A 21282-nucleotide genomic window follows, 5' to 3' on the forward strand; every position below is an offset into this window, starting at 1 on the left:
GTCATTGTATATAGCTTCATTTGTTTTCGTTTTTTCAAGTTCTATTTTATTGATGTTTTATATACTTTGAAAATAATTGAAATGAGTTAGAATCAAGGGCAAGAAAAAATAATGAAACCATTCAAGGATGTTGCAGTGTGGGGGTGGCTGATAGGGAGTGCCAGGAAACTGCTGGTAAGGGAGATTACTGTGTTTGAGCAGAGGAGGCAATCCTGAGATTCTTGGCAGCAATGGCAAAAAGAGAAGCCCAAGGGATTGCCTAATTTTTCTGATCCAACGAAGAGAAGAGAGCCATGTTTTCAAGGGAGGTAAGTATTCTCCTAACGCTTGTGTTCTAGGAGAAATTATCGTAAAGCTTTTTATACAATGTACATTTAAAAGGGTATAATGGACAAGTGGCCTTTTGCCAGATGTTTTACCAGAAATGTAAGACATTTCTTGTAAGAAGCCTTGGTAGGAACTGTACTCTAGGTTTTATTTTTTTAAATAATAAAATACACACAGTATTTAACTGCTTCAATAAGTCAGTTTTCAGTTGTGCTGTCCCAGATAAAAGAGAGGAGCACATTTATGGAGGTGCTCCTCAAAAAAGTGCATTTGATTTTTCTTGACCCATCAGGAAAACAGTGGATGTTCAGGGATACCTTCCTAGTCAGTTCTACGAAAAATAAAATAAAATAAAAATGTATAAGAACATGTCTTTTTGGCTGGCTATCCAAACCTGCCTCCTCTGGTTCTAGTGACTTTCCTTGCAGGTCACTGTGAGGTAGGAGCAGGGGAGAGTTTCAGAGGTGTCATGGCATAACTGCAGCTCTGGAGGCAATGCAGAAGTGCTGCTCAGATACCAAATCCTGCAGGGTGAGTCACAAGAGGTAAACAATTTGTAATACTCTCTCTTTAGGATCTCCTCTCGTTTTTGTGTCTTTTGCATAGAAAATTGATATTCTTTGTCAAATGGAGTCAGTATTACAAATTTCTCTGGAGGTTTTCTAATGATATCTAAATTGATCCAGGTATGAGTCTGTCAAAGATATGATTACAATGTACACAACGTTTAGAAGTAGACTCATTTGTATAACGTGACATAAATGGTCCAAGTTTCTTTTTTTTTTAAACTTCATAACCAGGATGATAAGTTACTAATATTCAATGAGAAATTGAATCCTCAACAAAACTTCTTTAGATATGAGTATCCACATTATAATCAGAGGCTTGTTGGGTGACCCTGGAATTAGAATATGGAAGTGTAAATCATCTTAATGACAGTGCCAGCCATTCAGTTCAATTTGTTTTCTAATAGCTGCCTGGCAGAAAATTCAGATTTGAGATCTTTAGTGATCCCTGCAATGCAGGATCTATCAATTCAAAAGAGATATGTATCCATTAGAGACCAGTTAAGATATAATGTTTTATAAGTATCCTCTCTCCCCAGCTTATTGAGGGCACTTCCATCTCCATACAGAATTGAGACCAAGCAGGGCCATGCCCTTCCTCAAAAGCATAGCTTGGATTGGTTCAAGAGCTTAGACACATAATCAGTTGAGAACTCAGAGTCTTGTGTCATCATAGAATGGAGTAAAAACTGTTGAGTGGCAGCAGCCACTAAACAATATCAGTAGCAGAAGGAATAAAACCAGAAAAGTATACTGAACTGGAGATAAACTTGCTCTGAATCAGATTGGTACCAGGACAGAATCAGGAGGTGAGGCTGAGCTGGCAGTGGGATGCAGGGAAAAAACAGAAGCATTAATTCATTAATTCATTCACTCATTCATCACACACATGATGAGTATTTTCTGTCCACTTGGGATTCTTCTAGACACTGAGCTTTCAAATCAGACATGACCTCCTTCAGGTGCTTGGACTAGTATGAGAAAAATACATCAAGATCTGAGTTAAACAGAGAACAGCTTGGAGCAGTAGATTGGGTCAAAATTATGGAGAAACTTGAATGCCAGCCTTAAATACAATGGTTTAGCCTTGATTATATAGACAATGGAGGGGGAGGGCATCACATGTTAAAAAAAGGGATGCTATACAGGAAGCTGTGCACAAATCTGTAGATGAAAACAGAGCTATGGTGCTAAGTTGAGGGTAAGGAGAGGGCATTGCAATTGTCTCAGTAAAAAAGTATTTATAGCTGGAACTAGAAGTAGGAATGACATTGCTAAAGGATAGAGGTAGAATGGGAAATGGATTGAACCAAAAAGATAGATATCCAAAATGGATATATTTGACTGTTAACAGGAGGCAAGCCAGAGGAGAGCATAGGGAGGGATGAGAGATAAAGTCAAAAGAGAAGAAAGTTTCCAGAATATAGAAGCTCGTTAGTTAATGGTACTTCTGTGTAACAAAGGAATCAAGAATTGAGAAATGGCTATTGAAATTAGGTGCAGGGAGATCCTTGGTGACTTTAGGAAGACAGATAGATAGATGAGGGAATGAGTGGAAAATGAGAATTAGAAACTGTAAATATATTCTACTCTTTTGACAATTACACCATGAAATGAAGGAGAGTAGCCTGGGAGAACACCAGATATATTCATCAGAATTTTTTTGGTTGCAAGTGACAGAGAAACCAACCCAGAGTTTACATAGCTGAAGAATCTATGGGGTAGTGTAGGCTTCAGGCATGGATAGATTCAGGGTGCAGTCAATGCTATTAGTACCTCTTGGCTTGACTCTGTTTTCTTCTGTATGGTAGATTCATTTTCAGGTTTTATATGGTGACAAGCTGTTTACTTTGGACTCATATCTTCCCAAATTCAAATCCAGTGATATCAAAAGAGAAGGTTATTTACCTAGCTGCTTAAGCAAAGTCCTGAAATTAGCTCTGGTTTGACATGGATTGGCTTGACTGGAGTCAAGGGTCCATTTCTGATGGGGATGGAGTTCACTGGTTGGTGAAGGCCTGGAGATGGAGCCCTAAGGAAGCACATGGGATAAGAATACAAAAGGGAGTGGTTCCTGGGAGGAAAATCAGAGTACTATTAATAGAGAATGGATGCTGGGTGCCAAAAAGAGGTGTCTAAACTCCAAGTTTTAAAGAGAGTAGCTGATGGATAGAGGCCTGAAGCAGAAGGTAGGGAACGCAATCAAGCTGCATGGATGAAACTGATTTTGAAAGGAGGAAGCATTCTCATTTCTGAGATGGGAGTGAAGGAGAATATAATAAAAGATGGTATGTAGACAATTGGACATCTAAGTCAGGTAAGTTGAGGGAGCATATGTTAAATAACTTTAGTTGTCAAGTAAAAATCCAATTGAGGGAATGTGGAATGTGTAGTGTTATTTAAAAAAAAAATTTAAATATATTGCACTAGCTATATTACAGAAAATACTTAGACGTTGAAAATAAAATTCTGCAGCTAGCATATCCAATGTTTTCATTCTTTACACTGCAGACATAATCTTTACAAAGCTTAAGCATGAATTTTCCTTTAAATTATTCTTTATAACTTTTTTTTACTTGCATCCTATTTCATGGAGTAGATGTATCAGAATTCACTTAATCTTTTTACTTAAAGACATTGAGATTGCTTTCATTTTTTAAAATTAGATATAGTGCTACAAATATTATTATATACTTAGCTATTTTTTTTTCCTTGAGGTATTTCTGTAGCAAAAGTTCCCAGGAATGGGGTAATTGTGTAAAATGGAATAAACGTTTTATGTCTCCTACATATGTTTGCAAAATCACCTTTTGAAAAGTATGGAAAATTGCCAGTGGCCCTGGCCATATAAGAAAGTTCTAGTTTCCACCAGGCGCGGTGGCACATGCCTGTAATCCCAGCACTTTGGGAGGCCAAGGTAGGTGGATCACTTGAGGCCAGGAGTTTGAGACCAGCCTGGCCAACATGGTACAAAAATTAGCTGGACGTGGTGATTCTTGCCTGTAATCCCAGCTACTCGGGAGGCTGAAGTAGGAAAATAGCCTGAACCCAGGAGGTGGAGGTTGCAGTGAGCTGAGATCGCGAGATCATGCCACTGTTCTCCAGCCTGGGTGACCTTGCAAGACTCTGTCCCCCACCAACCCTGCCAAAAAAAGAACAAAGTGCTAGTTTCATAACTTGCTGAGTATTTTAGACATTTTATTCCATTAATATTTTTAAGATCACTAACATAACACAGTAAGCATTTAATTTAATGTCTAAACACCTGTCATGTTAATTCATTTAATTATCACACCAACCCTATGAGGGGAAAATTTATTATGATTCATGTATAAATAGGGAAACTAAGATATAAACAGATTAAATACACTACTCATGGCCCTACAGCTAGGAAGTGCTAGAAGCAGTATGTGAACCATGGGAACCTGAATCCCGAGCCTGTGTGCTCAGTCACTGGGCAATATTGCTTTGTGATAGCTTTTGGTTAGCATTTTCTCAAATGTTGTTTACAACTTGTATACATTTGTGTGAGAATTTCAGAATGTCTTTCTCTGAAAGATTCTTTCTTGATAGTTTTGCCCCAGTGTAGAGATAGCAGTGGGAAAATACTTATGGACTTGGATACCTCAGATGGTCTGAATGGGGAGCTTTATTAATAACTCATACATGTTTTAACCCTTTGTAAAGTTGTATGTAAAGTTGTTGTATGTAAAGTACAACATACTTATATGCAAATAATTATGTTGCTAAGCATTAAAAATAAATGTAGTTATTTCATCCACCTAGGATAGCCAGGCTTTTTTGAGGGGTTCTGATGGTTCTATAATCTAACTCAACCCTGCTGGTTACCATGGAAACATACCTTCTGGCTTTTCTTGAACATCTGAAATGTGGGTATTGTTTTGATGTGACAAGTTTCAGCGAGCTCCTGGGAAAGCAAAGAAATGGCATGAAGTTACGGTATTTCTGTCCTCTCCCTGTACCAAGCATGTTATTTGCTAACTTCTCAGGAGGCATGTCTAAAATTCCAAGGACACCTGACACTTTACAGACTCTACTGCTGTGAACTTTCTAACATTCCTCCAGGAATGTCACGCTGATTGAAATGATTGATAGAAAATGGTTGTTACAGCATTCCTGGGCTTTTTCATCCCATAGAACCAGGAGGTGGGTGAGAGATGGAGGCCGCAACAGAATAGATGCTTAATAACAAAATGAGGTGCGTTTGAAGGACCTTGTGAAGGAGTACAGAGGGGCCCCAGTGGAACTCAATATCAGAAGAGCTTATTGCAAAAATAGAAAAGAGTAAACAAATCTTTATAACTCTACTTGAAATGTGGAATGCATCCTGATCTAGCATTTTAAGTAAGGCTTATACATGTCTTTCTTTTAAGTCCTTCACTGCCCATCTTTGTGAAAGATTTGGAGCCAAAATATGATAAAATATGCCAGAGTCCCAATTGTTTTAATCTATTCCAAACTACTTTCAAATGTTAGTTTTTGTTTTTCTTGTTTAGGAGTCAAAAGAAAATTAGTCACCCACAGGATCAACAGAACTGGACATTTCTCTCTAATATACCAATCATTTTATTGGCATTAAATCTCTTGCCCTGGTACTCACAGCACGTGCGCGCACACACACACACGCACACACACCTGAACACACACTGTATTATAATTTTTCATGACCACACAATGATAACAACTGATACATAAATTACCATTAGACAATTATGCATTTTGTTTTACCTTAAAAGACAATGAGCTCTAATCAAAAAGCCAGACAATAATACAACTTGGCAAGGATGTGGAAAAATCAGAGCTCCCATACATTGCTGATGAGAATGTAAAATGGTGCAACTGCTTTAGAAAACAGTTTGTCAGTTCCTCAGAAAGTTAAACACAGAGTTACCATATTACCCCAAAATTCTAATCCTGGATATAAACCCAAGGGAAATGGAAATTTTGTTTACACAAAAATTTGTACACTAATGTTTATACCATTTTTTTGGGGGGGGGGATGGAGTTTTGCTCTTGTTGTTCTGGCTGGAGTGCAATGGCATGATCTGGGCTCACTGCAACCTCTGCCTCCCAGGTTCAAGCGATTCTCCTGCCTCAGCCTCCCAAGTAGCTGGGATTACAGGCATGCATCATCATGCCCGGCCAATTTTTGTATTTTTAATAGAGATGGGGGTTTGCCACATTGGCCAGGCTGGTCTTGAACTCCTGGCCTCAAGCGATCCACCAATCTGGGCCTCCCAAAGTGCTGAAATTACAGATGTGAGCCACTGTGCCTGGCCAAAGTACTGATATATTCAATAACATGAATGCACCTTGAAAATGTATGCAGTGAAAGCAGCCAGTGATTAAAGACCACATATTCTATGATTCCCTTCATAGGAAATGTTCAGAATAGCAAATCTGTTTTGCTTACTGTGGATTTATGGTTGCCTAGGATTTGGGAGTGGGGGATGGAGGGAATTTGGTGTAACTACTAAAGGGTACAGTGTTTCTTCTTGGAGTGATGAAAGTGTTCTAAAACTGATTGTAGTGATGATTGCACAACTCTGTGAATATAGAAAAGGTAAAGAGATAGTCATCCTAGCTGCGTATTCTGAATTTATAGGTTATGGTTCCTCCTAAAGGGCAATTAAACACTCACACTTTAATGAAGCTTGAAGGAAATGGAGAAAGGGAACTTCTATTATGCTCTGGGCACCATGTCATTTATTTAATGTATTTTATATCGTTTTATCTTCGGTTAAGTATTATTATCCTGTTTTACAAATGAAGAAACTGAAGTTTATGCAGGTTGAACTACAGTGGGTCACAAAATCATTAAAGGGCAGAATGGTAGATATCACTTTTTTCATTCTAAAGCTCAAATGCATTCTAACATGTGGATAGGCCATCTGTTGGTATCTTTCATCATTATAAATTAACATGTTAAAAATAATAATTTTGTAGCGACATCGTGTGTATTAATAAGATACACTTTGAGGTCATAGGGTTTATTTTTTGGGGGGATGGGATGAGGAAGGATGTCTCCAGATACAAGAAGAAGGGATTTCTGGGAATTTCTTTTGATGCTTCAAAAAAAAACCAAACCAAAACAAAACAAAAAAACCACAAAAAGCATAAGATATAGCAAGAGAAAAACAAAATATATTAAGATGTCTGTAAGGCACTGAGTTAGGTTTTAGAAATTGATTAACAAGGCCAGATGTGGTGGTTCACACCTGTAATCCCAGCACTTTGGGAGGCTGAGGTGGGCGGATCACCTGAGGTTGGGAGTTCAAGACCAGCCTGACCAAAATGGGGAAACCCCATCTCTACTAAAAATACAAAAGTAGCTGGGTGTGGTGGCACATGCCTGTAATCCCAGCTACTCGGGAGGCTGAGGCAGGAGAATTGCTTGAACCCAGTAGGTGGAGGTTATGGTGAGCCAAGATCGAGCCATTGCACTCCAGCCTGGGCAACAAGAGAGACTCTGTCCCCCAACACCCCACCCCCCAAAAAAAGAAATTGATGAACAGTCCATCACAGGGATGAAAACCATCTTTCACCTGCAGCTCAACTTTACCAGATTTCTATTGTCTCCCTAGAGCAACTCTGCTGAGGAGGATTCTGGGGCAGAGCCCAGAGCAAGTGGTGAAGAAAGCTGGGATTGATTAGTGAGGCCTGCCACAGCATAAGAGGGGAGAGGGGTATCAGGAGAGCTCACCGTTTTTTGCTAATTTTTTTTTTTCTTTTAAGTAATACAAAACATGCAAGTATAATGAGGAAGTTTACTGTAGCTTATCAGAAAAAATGTGAAATTCTACTTGATTTTAAATTGATCATGTATTAATAATTACTGAGACAGTGCTATTCATTACAATGCATTTGGATTTTGAGTATGTGCATGGAAGATTTAAGATTCTTACCGGAGAATTGTTCACATCCACATTAGCAAAAAATACATTTTGGTATTTCACAGACATTGCCTTCAAAATAAAAAATAAATATTTCCCATTAGTTTGATGTTAATATTAAAATATACACTGGAAGTGTCTTTTCAGTAGAAATGAAGAAATGAACAAAAAGGCTGTTAAAGAGGACTAAGCATCATTCTGACATTTCACTACAGCCTAGCGCCTGAAGCATCAAGTCAAATACCAGATGATGCCAAGGTCAGATGATGTAAGGACCAGTGGCAGAAGCAGAGTCAAAGAACCAAACTGAAGATTAGAGTTTCAAGGTTGGCAAAGAAATAACAGAATGTGTGTGGTCGGTCCAGACTTACCTTGTGGGGTGCCAGAAGGGATAGTAGAGTGGCTTTCTCCTGGGAGAGCTGTCGGGGGAGTCTGTCTTCAGTGATCTTTGAGATACAGCTCTCTGAGCCAAACTCTACTTTCTCTTGCCTGGCATTTTGAGAGGTGCTGGTGCTACTGGTGGTAGAAGGCTGTTCTGCTTGAAGTGATGTCAACATTTTAATGCTGACCATTGGCCTAATTTCCTTCCACCCCTGTTGCCATCTCTCTGTGCTCTACTATGTATGGAAACTAGATTTTCCAGGTTCTATTGCTGGCTGACTTCCAATTAAGTTTTTCCAATGGGAAGTATTTGCAGGAAATGGAAGGGGAGGAGGGAAGAAGTAACTCCCTGCTACTTCTGTTTTGTTCTGGAATTGTCTTTGGCAGTGGTGGCAACCATGATGCTGGTAGTGGGTCTAGGGGAAGAGGAAGTGGCAGCAGCCACAGCAGCAGCAGTGACAACAGTGGCCCGTAAATGTCAGCTCCTGGGTATCTTTTCAGACAGCTGTGTTCATACCTTAAGGACACTTGATGGCATCTTGAATTGTTTGCTTAAAATCATAGCTCTTGCATTTCTAGTCATTTATTTCTGTTGATCTAACTCTAAAATGTGTTTCCTGAATTTGATCTTTCCTTTTTCTCTAAAAGTCACGGCTCCAGTTTTGGAAAAACCTATCATTACTGACATTCACCCTGGGTTTCCTGCTTTTAGACTTTCCAACCTATTCTTGTGCAACCTCCAAAAATATTTTCTAAATGCCACATTTGATTGTGGCAAAATCCTCCTTAAAATTGTCCTATTTGACTCTCCACAGCAGTTTGTTGAGTTATAACACAAGATCCTACTTGATCTGGCCTCAGCTTCCTTTTTCATGCTCGTGTTTTGCCACTTCCATTGCACACTATATGTAAGCCTCACAGACTACATATTGCCTTCCCCTGATCACACCATACAATTTCTCAACAAAATTATAGCCTCTCCTTTTCCAGAAATGTTCTTTTCAGGGATTTATGCCTAGCAGTCCTCTTAGGCCAGGATCAGCAAACTATGCCCTGTGGACCAAATCTAGCCCTCCACCTGTTGTTTTAAATAAAGTTTTATTGGAACTAGTTGCCCATCTGTTTTTGCGTTGTCATTGGATTTTGCACTACAGCAGCAAAGTTGAATAGTTGTGACAGAGATCATATGGCCTGCAAAGCTGAAAATATTTTCCGTCTTGTCCTTTACAGGAAAAGTTTGTTGACCCCTGCTCTTGCATAATTTAAATCACTTCTTAAAACCCACATTTTCTTATGAGTCACTGGTTTTTTTCTTGTTGTAATACATCCATTAGCAATTTCTTCAGAGAGATTCTGTGGCTAGTAAACTTTTAGTTTTTGTGTGTCTGAAAATGTCTTGAACTCTTTCCCTCTCTTGAATAATGGTTTTGCTAACTAACTTCCATTTTACCATCCTGGAAAACCTGGAAGGGAAAAGTGGTGAAGATTTCTTTGCCTCCCTTGCAGCTAGAGTTCTGGATGCAAATTTCATTTTACCAGTTAGATGCATGCCAGTGCAATTTGAAAGGCAGAATGAGACAGAAGCTATTTTCTTCTTATTTTTTGGTGGAAAGCAAGGTAGTGGGTACTGGTTGTGCTAGAGGCAAGCAGTGGTGGCAGCCAGACTCAGGGTTCAGAAATCAACTTCTTAGATGTCCAGAGGCCATGGTGGCTGTAGTAGCTGCCTAATCCTGCTTCTGACTCTCTGACCGCTGCTCTGTTGGCGGTTTTTTAACTCCCAGTCATGGCCTCCCATTTCCTGTGACTCCTGATGATGGCAAAGTTAGAATCTCCACAGGTGGGTCTGTGGTGTTCTGAAGAGTGATCCGTGGAGTTTCTGTCCCAAACCCATTCACTCAGTCTCTGATGATTTTATGAGCATTTAATTCCTTGTATTAAAATCTTTTTCTAATTTGGTTCTAATGTGGTTTATGTTTCTTGCTTTGATCTCTAACTGATACAGTCATCTAACCTTTTTGATACCAGGGACTAGTTTCATGGAAGACTTTTTTTCCCCCACAGACTGGGGGTGGAGGGATGGTTTCAGGATGAAACTGTTCCACCTCAGATCATCAGGTATTCGATTCTCATAAGGAGTGTGCAACCTAGATCCCTCGCATGTGCAGTTCACAACAGGGTTTGTACTCCTATGAAAATCTAATGCTGCTGCTAATATAATAGGAGGTGGAGCTCAGGAGGTAATGCTTACTCGCTGGCCGCTCACCTCCTGCTGTGTGGCCAGTTCTGAATAGGCCAAGGACCTGTGGAGCGGTACTGGTCCATGGCTTGGGGGCTGGGGATCCCTGATCTAGGGTAAGTAAAGCCTTCCTCCAATCCCCTCATATACTATGAGTTAAAAGAAAATTACACATATGATACAGGAATGTCTTCTCTTGCAAAAGTTCAAACATTACAGGAAAAATAAAGCAAAACATGAAACTCCCCCATTCACAATCTTCCAACAATTTCCACTCCTTTTCACAGAAAAAAAAACTTGTTTGATGTGCATCTTTCTGCTTCTCATTTGTTTGCATATATAAATTATATATGTATATGTGTATATACGTATGGTTATATACTCACAAATATACTTATATGTACATATATGTGTCTGTTTTACGTAAATGGGGCCATACTCTATACGCTTCTTATACTGTGCTCTTTTTACTTAATAATATGTTGTCCTGGAGACGATTACATATTTACATGGATCTACTTAATCCTTTTAAACACCTGAAATATTTCACAGAGTGGAGCACCAAAATTTAAAAACTGTATTTGCATTAGCCTGGATTCCTGCAGAAAACGGATGGCACAATCAAATTAGCATAATTTGAGTTTTTTTTTTTTTTTTTTTTTTTAACAAAGGGACTAACTATATCTATTAAGTTAGAATGGGCATAGGAGGGGCTGCAGAGCCTGGATGTAGCAAAAGCCAAGCTGTTACTGCCCTTAGGGCCTGAAGATATGAGGGAGGCAGAGGTTACCAAGACATAGATTTCATTTTATTTCGTGACAATGCCTCTTATTGGTTATTGGAATTGCATCAGCTTTGACTCTGTGGCCTGTGAGTATATAGTACATTTATATTCCTGAAACTGAACACTAGCTATCTTGTGGCAAAGTCAAGGAGATCCTCTTTCCTAGGTCTTCAGTGTCAGCATGGTAGGGCCAGTCAGAAACTAAAATGTTCCCTCAGGATATTCTTTATTTTTTATTTTTAAATACAGACAGGGTTTCACTATGTTGGCCAGGGTGGTCTGAAACTCGCGGCCCCAAGCAATCCTCCCTCTTTGTCCTCCCAAAGTGCTAGGATTACAGGCATCAGCCACCATGGCTGGCCTCCCTTCTGGATATTTAGGCAGAGAAGGGATGTTGTGATGTTATGTAACCAGTTTCTCTATTGGAATATAAGTTCATTTTAAATTAAATATCAAAGATTGTGACTGTGGTTAAAATTAACTCAGGCTGTGACTGAGGCTCAGGTGGATTTAAAAAAGTTGAAATGTTAGAAACCTTGCTGAAAATAAACCAGAGTATTTTCGGCTGTGTAGAATATTCTTTATATCTAAAGGAATAAACTTCACAAAATTGACCATAAAAACATGTAAAGTTGTATACAATAAGGAAAAATGAAATAAGTGCCCTGAGATTCTTTCTGCAGCATGTTATACCAAAAATAAATAAATAAAATGTTAAAAACTGTTAAGTAGGATGTTACAGAAATTAACCAGATAAAATATGGTATAGATAGTAAAAGATTCATTTGGAGACCATAAAAACATGAACCAATATGTATGTGGAAAAAAGATTTGAATATAAATATATGAGTACAACTCAGTAGAATATTTTACAAAGTAAATCAAGGACAAGAAAAGAACATGCAAGGCGTATTATTTGCCTCATTGCAACAACACGTGTGGACTTGGAGGACATCATGCTAAGTGAAACGAGTGAGTCACCATAGAATAAATACTGCATGATTCAATGTTTATGAAGTATGTAAAATATAGTCAACTTACAGAAGCAGAAAATATAATGGTGGATGCCAGGGAACAGGGAAGGAGTGAAAGAGTTGTTTAATGGGTACAAAGATACAATTGTACAGGATGATAAGTTCTAGAGATCTGATATAACCAGGGATCCTCAGTCCCAGCGCTGGTCTACGGCCTGTTAGGAACCAGGTTGCACAGCAGGAGGTGAGTGGCGGGCGAGTGATCATTACTGCCTGAGCTCTGCCTCCTGTCGGATCAGTGTGGAATTAGATCCTCATAGGAGTAAGAACCGTATTTTGAACTGTACATGTGAGGGAGCGAGGTTGCACTACTTATGAGAATCTAATACCTGATGATCTGAGGTGGAACTGTTTCTTCCTGAAACCATCCCCGCACCCTCTACCCTAACCCATAGTCCATGCAAATTGTCTTCCACAAAACTGGTCCCTGGTGTCAAAAAGTTGGGGACCACTGTAATATACAACATAGTGCTTATAGTTAACAGTAGGGTGTTGCACACTTAAAAATTTAGTGTAGATTTCATGTTAAGTGTTCTTATCACACATACACGCACACACACAAAAGCAAATGTACACAAGGTTTCATTTGGAGGTGATGGATTTTGATTGTGGTAATAATATCATGGGTGTATACATACGTCCCGACATGAATTGTATACATTAAATAAACAGATTTTATTTAACAATTATACCTCAATAAAGATATTTAACAACTATACATCAATAAAGCTGTAGGATAAATAACATAAAGACATATGGTTTGTTGTGATAATAAGGTTGAAGAACTGGGAGAAATTTATTCTTTTATGTTATATTTAAAAACAAATATTGTATTTATCTGTATTCTAATCCAGTGTTTAAAAGTTCTGAACTCTTGAAACTTTGGTAAAATGTCATTGCTATAATATGAAGAATCCATTAATTTGTACAACTGGACTCCTTTGCACATCTTGGGATGTTCCTTGCAGAATTACCCGTGGACAAGTAGTATTAATTTTCTGGTGTGTACACTCATTATCTAATTAGATCTCAGTAGATTATCTTCAAGTTAATCAGGGTGCTTCAAAAAACTATGTCTCCATAGTGGCTCATAAGTGCCAAACTTTTAAGAATTACTGGGAAAAATATTCTGGAACTTTAAATTTCTTCTAAAACTATGAGATAGGTACTGGTTGTACTTACATGGAAAACAGGTACCATCCTTTTGCAGGGACCACACCATTTTGAAGAAAATTCAACCACTGAGAGTTTGTGTCCGGCAGCTGTCAGAAATGTTTTAAATTCATTCTGAAACCAGAAAATGAATGAGGAAATGTCTCATGACATTTTGTAGAGAATAAGATGACAGGTTAGTTTTGCTTTTGTTTTTGTTTTTTTTAGAGCCAGGGTATCACTATGTTGCCCAGGCTGGTCTCAAACTCCTGGGCCCAAGTGATCCTCCTGCCTCAGCTTCCCAAAGTGCTGGGATTACAGGTGTGAGCCACCATATCTGGCCATGTTGGTTCTTAAAAACCTTAACCAGGTATCCCATGCCATTGTTCTCTAGCTGACCCCACCTTCTCTAAATGTCCCTCATGTCAAATATATTTCTCTTTGTAAGTACATATAAATCATGGAAGTCTATGCACCAAAAGGGTTGGTAATGGAAGTTGATCACGGTGGTTACCTCTGAGGAGAAACAGGTTGGCGAGGGAGGGATGGGGGCTGGAGGGTGGGGGTGAATTGCTGTTCAGGGTGGATATCTATAGTACTGGATTTTTATTAAACAAGGGCCTAAACATGCCTGACTAGTGAACTTTCAAAGGAGAAGAACTTATCTCACACCTTGATTCAGTTCTTGTTTTGTTGGGGGAAGTGATCAGTATTACAGCTACGGTTAAAACTATACGTTTAAGGATTTGACATGCTTCTTGCTGAATGTCAAGTGAATTTCCCATCAACTGTTTGTATCATCTAAGTAAATCAAGGTTTCCCTTTCTGGGGCTCAGATGACTGCATCTATATTTGCTTGCTTTATGAGAAGTGACTGGTCCTACACTAGTTATTTCATGCATGATTGATCTCCCCAAGTCCTTACAGGACTTAATCTTGATTCATTCCTGTACCTCCCATGATCCCTAACTGACACATAAGTGCTCATAGAGTACTCATCGAGTAAATGCGTATGGAGTGTTTTCTTTAATTTAATTTAATTTTGTTTGTTGGAGACAGGGTCTGGCTCTTCGTCCAGGCTGGGGTGTTGTGGTGCGATCTCAGCTCACTGCAGCCTCTGCCTCCTGGACTCAAGCCATCCTCCCACCTCAGTCTCCTGAAGTGCTGGGATTACAGGTGTGAGGCACCTCGCCCAGCCTGAGTGTCTTCTTGATGAATGAATGATTTGCCAATATATAGTACTCTGTTCAAGATTTTTCCTTTTCTCACTGGAATTGCAACAATTGTAACTAATTTACTCTGTGCCCTATATTCTCTACCATAATCTTTACAACAACACTATGATGTGTATACTATTATTATCTCCATTTTACAAATGGGAAAACTGAAGTTCACTAACTTTATCTGATCAATTAGCTGGTGAGTGGTGTAGTTGGCATTGGTATCCTAGGCAGCCTGACTCCGGTTCCTATTTCCTTAACCACTACAGAAAATCCACTCCTGAGTTCATCATAGAATTAGAACTTATTCTCCCTTTCATTGGCCCTAATTGCACTGTGTGCTTATTCCCGGACCAAACATTGAGAGGAGGGGGATGGGATTGTTAATTGTATTAAGCCAAGCAAAGCCTGTTCCCACTATGGATGGGTTTAATCCATACAAATGACATGTGATACGGTTTGGCTATGTCCCCATCCAAATCTCATCTTAAACTGTAGCTCCCATAATCCCCACATGGCATGGGAGGGACCTGGTGGGAGGTAATTGAATCATGGGGGCAGGTTTTTCCCATGCTGTTCTTGTGACAGTGAGTAAGTCTCAAAAGATCTGACAGTTTTATAAAGGGCAGTTCTCCTGCACACACTGTCTTGCCTGCCACCATGTAAGACATGCCTTTGCTCCTCCTTTGCCTTTGCCATGATTGTGAGGCCTTCCCAGCCATGTGGAACTGTGAGTTCATTAGATCTCTTTTTCTTTATAAATTACCAAGTCTTGGGCATTTCTTCATAGCAGTATGCAAACAGACTAATACAACATACCTGTTCTATGATAGCCTGGACAATTACGTGGCTACTTTGTTTAGTTTCAATCAGGTGGAAGTGATGACTCAAAGAAGATGCACTCTTTTTCTTTATCAATATTCCTCTAGGATGGAGTAAGTAACTTTTCAGAGAGCCATGCCAAGCCTTTATTTCTCACTTGCTTCTGAAGTTATAAGGTAGATGCCATCCTTACAAGCTCCCAGCACTCTTCACTTTCCAGTAGTTGTTGTTTGGGTGTGAGCTGGCCTAGTTGGACCCATGAACTTAACTTGACTAAATTATCTGAAGAAATACTCTCACAGTATAGGTATTTATTTAACACATACCTATTGAGGCCTATACTATGCCAGGTACTGCACAAACTGCTAGGATACCACTGTGGCAAACAAAACAAAACAAACAAAAACTATGCATTCTGTCTCCATGGAGTTTACATTTTAGAATGGGAAGCTTACTGTAAGGTCAATAGGTAATATTTGTAGTATATTAGTGATAATTGCTAATAAAGAAAACAAAAAGAAAATGAAGTAGGAAGGAAGAATGGGGGTTGAATTACAACTGTAGTCCGGATGGCTAAGGTCAACCTCAAAGAGAAGGTGGCATCTGAATAAAGATAGGATGGAGAGCAGGGCCTCCGAAAAGGTCCCTGGAGAGGAAAGGAAAGGTCTTCTGAGGGAATAAGGCTCTGGGCTATTCTGTGACATCCCCAGAACATTAAAAAAATAAGTGTCAAAAGCATTAGCAAATGTGTGATGTTTCAAAATATGTTCTTATATCAAGGTTATAGGGCAATGCTCTCTTAATCTGGTCAGTGTCATTTTTGTGATCTGTATAGCCACCTTTGGGGAAAATGTCAGAAGTCTAAATCTGCGGGTGCTGGTGGACATGAGGCTCAGGCCCCAAACCCTGTCCCCTCCTCCAGCTCTTGACTTCCTGTAATGAGGGCAGGCATCAGAAGGTCTGGATTCTAATGCCCACACCACCTCTTAAATGAAGTAGCCCTGAACCTCTCTTTTAGAGGCAATTTTCTCCTTTATAAATCAAGAATTATCTCTGTCCTGTACACAAATTTAGATTTGTTGTGACAGCAACATTGGGCAATGAGTAGAAGGTGGCACTACAAAGTACCTACCTAAGGGATTCTTGATACTACTGGTCACAATTTTCCCACTCCATTCCACATCTGGGGTTTCTATTCTCTTTCCTAGGATAAGAGAAAAGGTGTGGGATCCCTTACTTCCATGGAATTTTCCAGGCACAACTGAGGTAGGATCCATGGGATCAGATACAGGATGGGATATACTAAGAGCTGGTCTAGAATTCATCTGAAGTCAAGCAGGAAATAAGAGTCCAGGAGGAAGAAAGCCCTTCTTTATCAATTTGCCCCTTGGCTGCTTTTCTAGATAGTGCCATCCCTCAAGGAACAAGATACAGAGCAAGAATTTAAAACTCTCCCCTTGCTACAATGCAATGATGGAATACTGGATAGAGAGAATACATTCTTAAAGTTTTTCAAATCTGTTCCCAAGATGGCCACATTTGAAATATTCAGTGAAGCCAAATAAATACCTACCATGTCGTTAATAATCTGCACCATGATCACACCAGGGAAGTGCTGATGAAAATCCCCTGTTGGTTTAGTTGGATCACTGTAGCTGTCTCCTATTTATTACAGTATCCTGCCTGGAATATATGGGTAACTTTTCTATGACATCATTAAACATGTCATCTCAGAACCCGGAACTTTGACAGACTTTGGATCTTATTTCACTTTTATGCCATGACTAGTTCACTTGTGGACAGCCAAGAATCAGAAAACTGAGGGCCTTATATGCAGAATCAGTAATGTGTTTGTCTTATTTTCATCTTTTATAACCTATTTCTACATATCCTTCTCCCATCTCCAATCCTTCCATCCCATCACCAGATGAGAAGCAAGCAGAGTAAACTAAATAGATGAGATTTTCACTTAAGAATTTGAAGACATGATTTTGCTGTTGAGAAAAATACTAAAGTCTTAACCCTATAATAATGAGTTTCCTGTAAGTTTGATTTAATGAGTCATAAATTCCCATTCACTTTGTTATTTTGCTCTAATTATTTAGAGAGTAAAGAAATGACACTTTTATGCACTAGATCAAGGGTTGGCAAATGTTTTCTCTAAAGGAACAGATACTATTTTAGCTTTATGGGCCACCCACAGTCTTTGTTGCATGTTCCCTATTATTTTTGCCACCTTTGAAAAATGTAGAAACCATTCTCAGCTAGTAGGATGTGCAAAAAAGAGCAGCAGTTTGCTGACCCCTGCACCTGATGATTTGTCACTTTCAGAAACTGATGTCAGAAAAAATCCTGAACATGGCCATGGCCAGTGTTCCTCAAATCTACAGAGCAACAAGAACAACCAAAATGAGAAATTGTAGATTCTATAATAAAACAAAAATAGCAAAATCTCTCTTTCTGTTTTTTTAATATATCCAGCTCTGGGCCTTTAGTCATGTGTTGCATGAAAACTGTCAGATGGAGACAATGGCTGCCTCTGTAGAGGTATTTGAAGTGGGCATGTAACAAAATGTCACATGTACCCCATAAATACGTAGAAGTATTATGTATTGGTATGGTTTGGCTGTGTCCCCACTCAGATCTCATCTTGAATTGTAGCTCCCATAATTCCCAAGGGTTGTGGGAGGGACCGGTGGGAGATAATTGAATAATGGGGGCAGTTCCTCCATACTGTTCTCATGGTAGTGAATGCATCTCATGAGAGCTGATGGTTTTATAAGGAGTTTCCCCATTTGCTTGACTCTCATTCTCTCTTGCTTGCTGCCATGTAAGACATGACTTTTGCTTTCTGCCAGAACTGTGAGACCTCCCCAGTCACATGGAACTACGAATCTATTAAACCTCTTTTTCTTTATAAATTACCCAGTCTTGGGTATGTCTTTATCAGCAACGTGAAAACAGACTAATACATGTATTAACAAAAATTTTTTAAAAATTAAAAAAGGCATTTGAAGTATTTTCAATGACTTTGTTCATTGCTTATTCTCTCTCTCTCTCTTTTTCATTGGGATGCATCCTCCATCACAGCCAGAAATTTTATTCCTGCTTATATATTTTAGATCTTATCCTCATCTATTTCTCCTCTATCTTTTGTCTCATTTTCATTCAAGAATGAAAAATGGATGTTGACACAAACTGAACTTCTTCCAAGCAAGGTTTCTTAACCACAGCATTCCTGATGCTTTGGGCCAATGAGGCTTTGTTATAGGGGGCTGTCCTGTGCCTTGTAGGCTGTTTAGCAGCATCCCTGACTTCTACCCACTAGATGTCAGTAGGACCTCCAAGTGGTAATAACCACAAGTGGCTCCCGGAGGGGCAAAATTGTCCCCACTGGAAAACCACTGCTTCAAAGCGTGAGCTCCATTGTAAGCATTATTTTCATACATATTATCTTGTAAGTGCCCAGTTAGCTAAGGTAATGGTGTCCATCTACAGGTAAGATAGTCCAGGTACAACAAGTTTAGATAACTTATGGTAGCTGGAATTAATTTAGAATCCAGCCCGGGATGCTTCTCATGTAGGAAGGAACACAGGGTCGGCTGAAATATGTAGGTCTCTCAGAAAGCCGTTTAGCACTGGATGGTCTGAATTCAGAGGGAATTCCTTTTTTCTCTGCACCAGGAAGACACCTACCATTTCCATTCTCCTTTTCCTTGTGGAATTAACTCTTCTTGAACTTCTCTTCACAGCATTTGAAAAGAAGATGGTTCATAATGAACGCTCAGACACAGCTACTACACCAACAAACTCCGGCCATGTCCCTGGGGTTTCCGGAAGTCAAGCAAGGCTGGGCCAGTACCTCTGTCTTTCAGTGCTAGGACTTGTAGACTTTTTCGTGGAATTTGCTGCTAAGAAGCTTGCCTAGCCCAAGGACAGGGAGAGTACAAGCTGATGGCTCACAGAGGTTTATTTATTCTCAACTAGAATAAGCACTCCTACAATCCAGAAAATGGCCAAATTCACTCATTGACTTTTTTTATGTTTTGCAGAGAGAGAGCTAGTCAGTAAGCATGGCAAGTTTCTAGTCCTGGAAAGAAGCTCCTGGCATAGTATTTTCTAGAAAAGAGCCATCTGGGCTTTCCCTTTGCACTTGACTGCCTTCTTTGTTTCCCTAGACTAATTTCTTACCTCATTGTTGGACTCATGAAGCTCCAAGACAGTCTGGGTGGAGTCTCTTTTTGAGAAGTCAGGGTTGCATTTTTTTTTTTTTTTTGAGGTGGAGTCTGGCTCTGTTGCCCAGGCTGGAGTGCAGTGACACGATCTGGGCTCACTGCAAGCTCCACCTCCTGGGTTCACACCATTCTCCTGCCTCAGCCTCCCGAGCAGCTGGGACTACAGGCACCTGCCACCACACCCGGCTAATTTTTTGTACTTTTTTTTTTTTTTTAGTAGAGACCCGGGTTTCACCGTGTTAGCCAGGAAGGTCTTGATCTCCTGACCTCATGATCCGCCCGCCTCAGCCTCCCAAAGTGCTGGGATTACAGGCGTGAGCCACTGCGCCCGGCCTGTTTTTGTTTTTATTTTGTTTTTTCAAAAAAATTAACCAGGAAGAGAATCTTGAGAATGGGTTGGGAATTTTAAATCTTGAAAAATCTACAAGAAAAACAGACTGGAAAGAAAAGAAGTAAAAAGAGAAAGGAAAGGAAGAGAAGAAAACTGGTAAGAGGAAAAGGGAGAAAGGAAGAGCAAAAGAAGGCAAAGCAAAAAAAAAAAAAAGTTTAAAAAGTAAATGAAAGAAGGGTGAACAAGTAATTAGAGACAGAGAGGATAAATAACTTATAATTAGGGGTTGGGCGCGTTGGCTCACACCTGTAATACCAACGCTTTGGGAGGCCGAGGTGGCTGGATCACTTGAGGTCAGGAGTTCGAGACCAGCATGGCCAGCATGGTGAAACCCCCGTCTCATTATACCAAAAATACAAAAATTAGCCAGACATGGTGGTGCACACCTGTAATCCCAGCCACTCAGGAGGCTGAGGCAGGAGAATCATTTGAACCTAGGAGGCGGAGGCTTCAATGAGTTGAGATCGCACCACTGCACTCTAGCCTAGGTGAAAGAGTGACACTCTGTCTCAGAAACAAAAACAAAACAAAACAAAAAAACATGTAAGTAGGACTTTCATTGTGTGGTCATACATAGACATTAGTATCACCTGGGAGCTTGATAGAACTATAGAACTTCCAGTTCCACCCCAGATGCATTGAATTATAATCTGTGTGATTCTTGTTAACATTGATGTTTGAGAAGCACAATTCTGGAGACAGAATTTCTAACAGAGAACTGTTCTGAGGACCTGTGTACCAGCAGCATCAGCACCACTTGAGAACTGTGAGAAATGCCAATTCCCAGGCCCCACCCTGTACCTGCTGACTCAGAATCTCTGAGGGTAGGGCTGACAGTGAAGTTTTAACAAGCTCCCCAGATGACGCTGCTGCATGCTCAAGTTTGAGAACCGCTGGGCTAGATTTTTTTTTTTTTTTAAACCACTGGATGGGTTTATGTTGCTCAGGTGTATCATGTCTTTGACACCGTGATGGCTCAGGATTATGATTCAAAATATTTAACAATTTGAGTGGCTTGGATGCTGATCAGTCAGAATGAGCAACAGCTATGCATCTGCTCAGCTAATTGCTTTGCCAGCATAAACTCTTTTAGTTTCTGGATTTGGGGGAGAGCCAGGGTGTCCTAGGAAACAGATTAAGTCAGTCTCAGTGAGGTAGGACGTGGGAATAGGTTGGGGGGGCAGAACCTATTTATCAACCATTATGTATTTCAATAATTT

At 39.8% G+C, this 21282-nt stretch overlaps 1 protein-coding gene across 1 annotated transcript; it reads right to left on the reverse strand.

The window, feature by feature from the left end:
• Window positions 1–1397: 1397 nt before the first annotated feature.
• LOC103219026 (thioredoxin domain-containing protein 8) lies at window positions 1398–17100 on the reverse strand. The gene is made up of 4 exons (XM_073021834.1): window positions 17010–17100; window positions 13425–13529; window positions 4756–4821; window positions 1398–2925 (listed from the first exon to the last, which is right to left on the reverse strand). Exons 1-4 carry the CDS (start codon window positions 17031–17033, stop codon window positions 2794–2796), a joined length of 327 nt encoding a protein of 108 aa, XP_072877935.1. The 5' UTR covers window positions 17034–17100; the 3' UTR covers window positions 1398–2793.
• Between the last annotated feature and the right edge of the window lie 4182 nt (window positions 17101–21282).

Source organism: Chlorocebus sabaeus, chromosome 12 (assembly GCF_047675955.1).
Source record: "Chlorocebus sabaeus isolate Y175 chromosome 12, mChlSab1.0.hap1, whole genome shotgun sequence".
NCBI classification, from domain to species: Eukaryota; Metazoa; Chordata; class Mammalia; order Primates; family Cercopithecidae; genus Chlorocebus; species Chlorocebus sabaeus.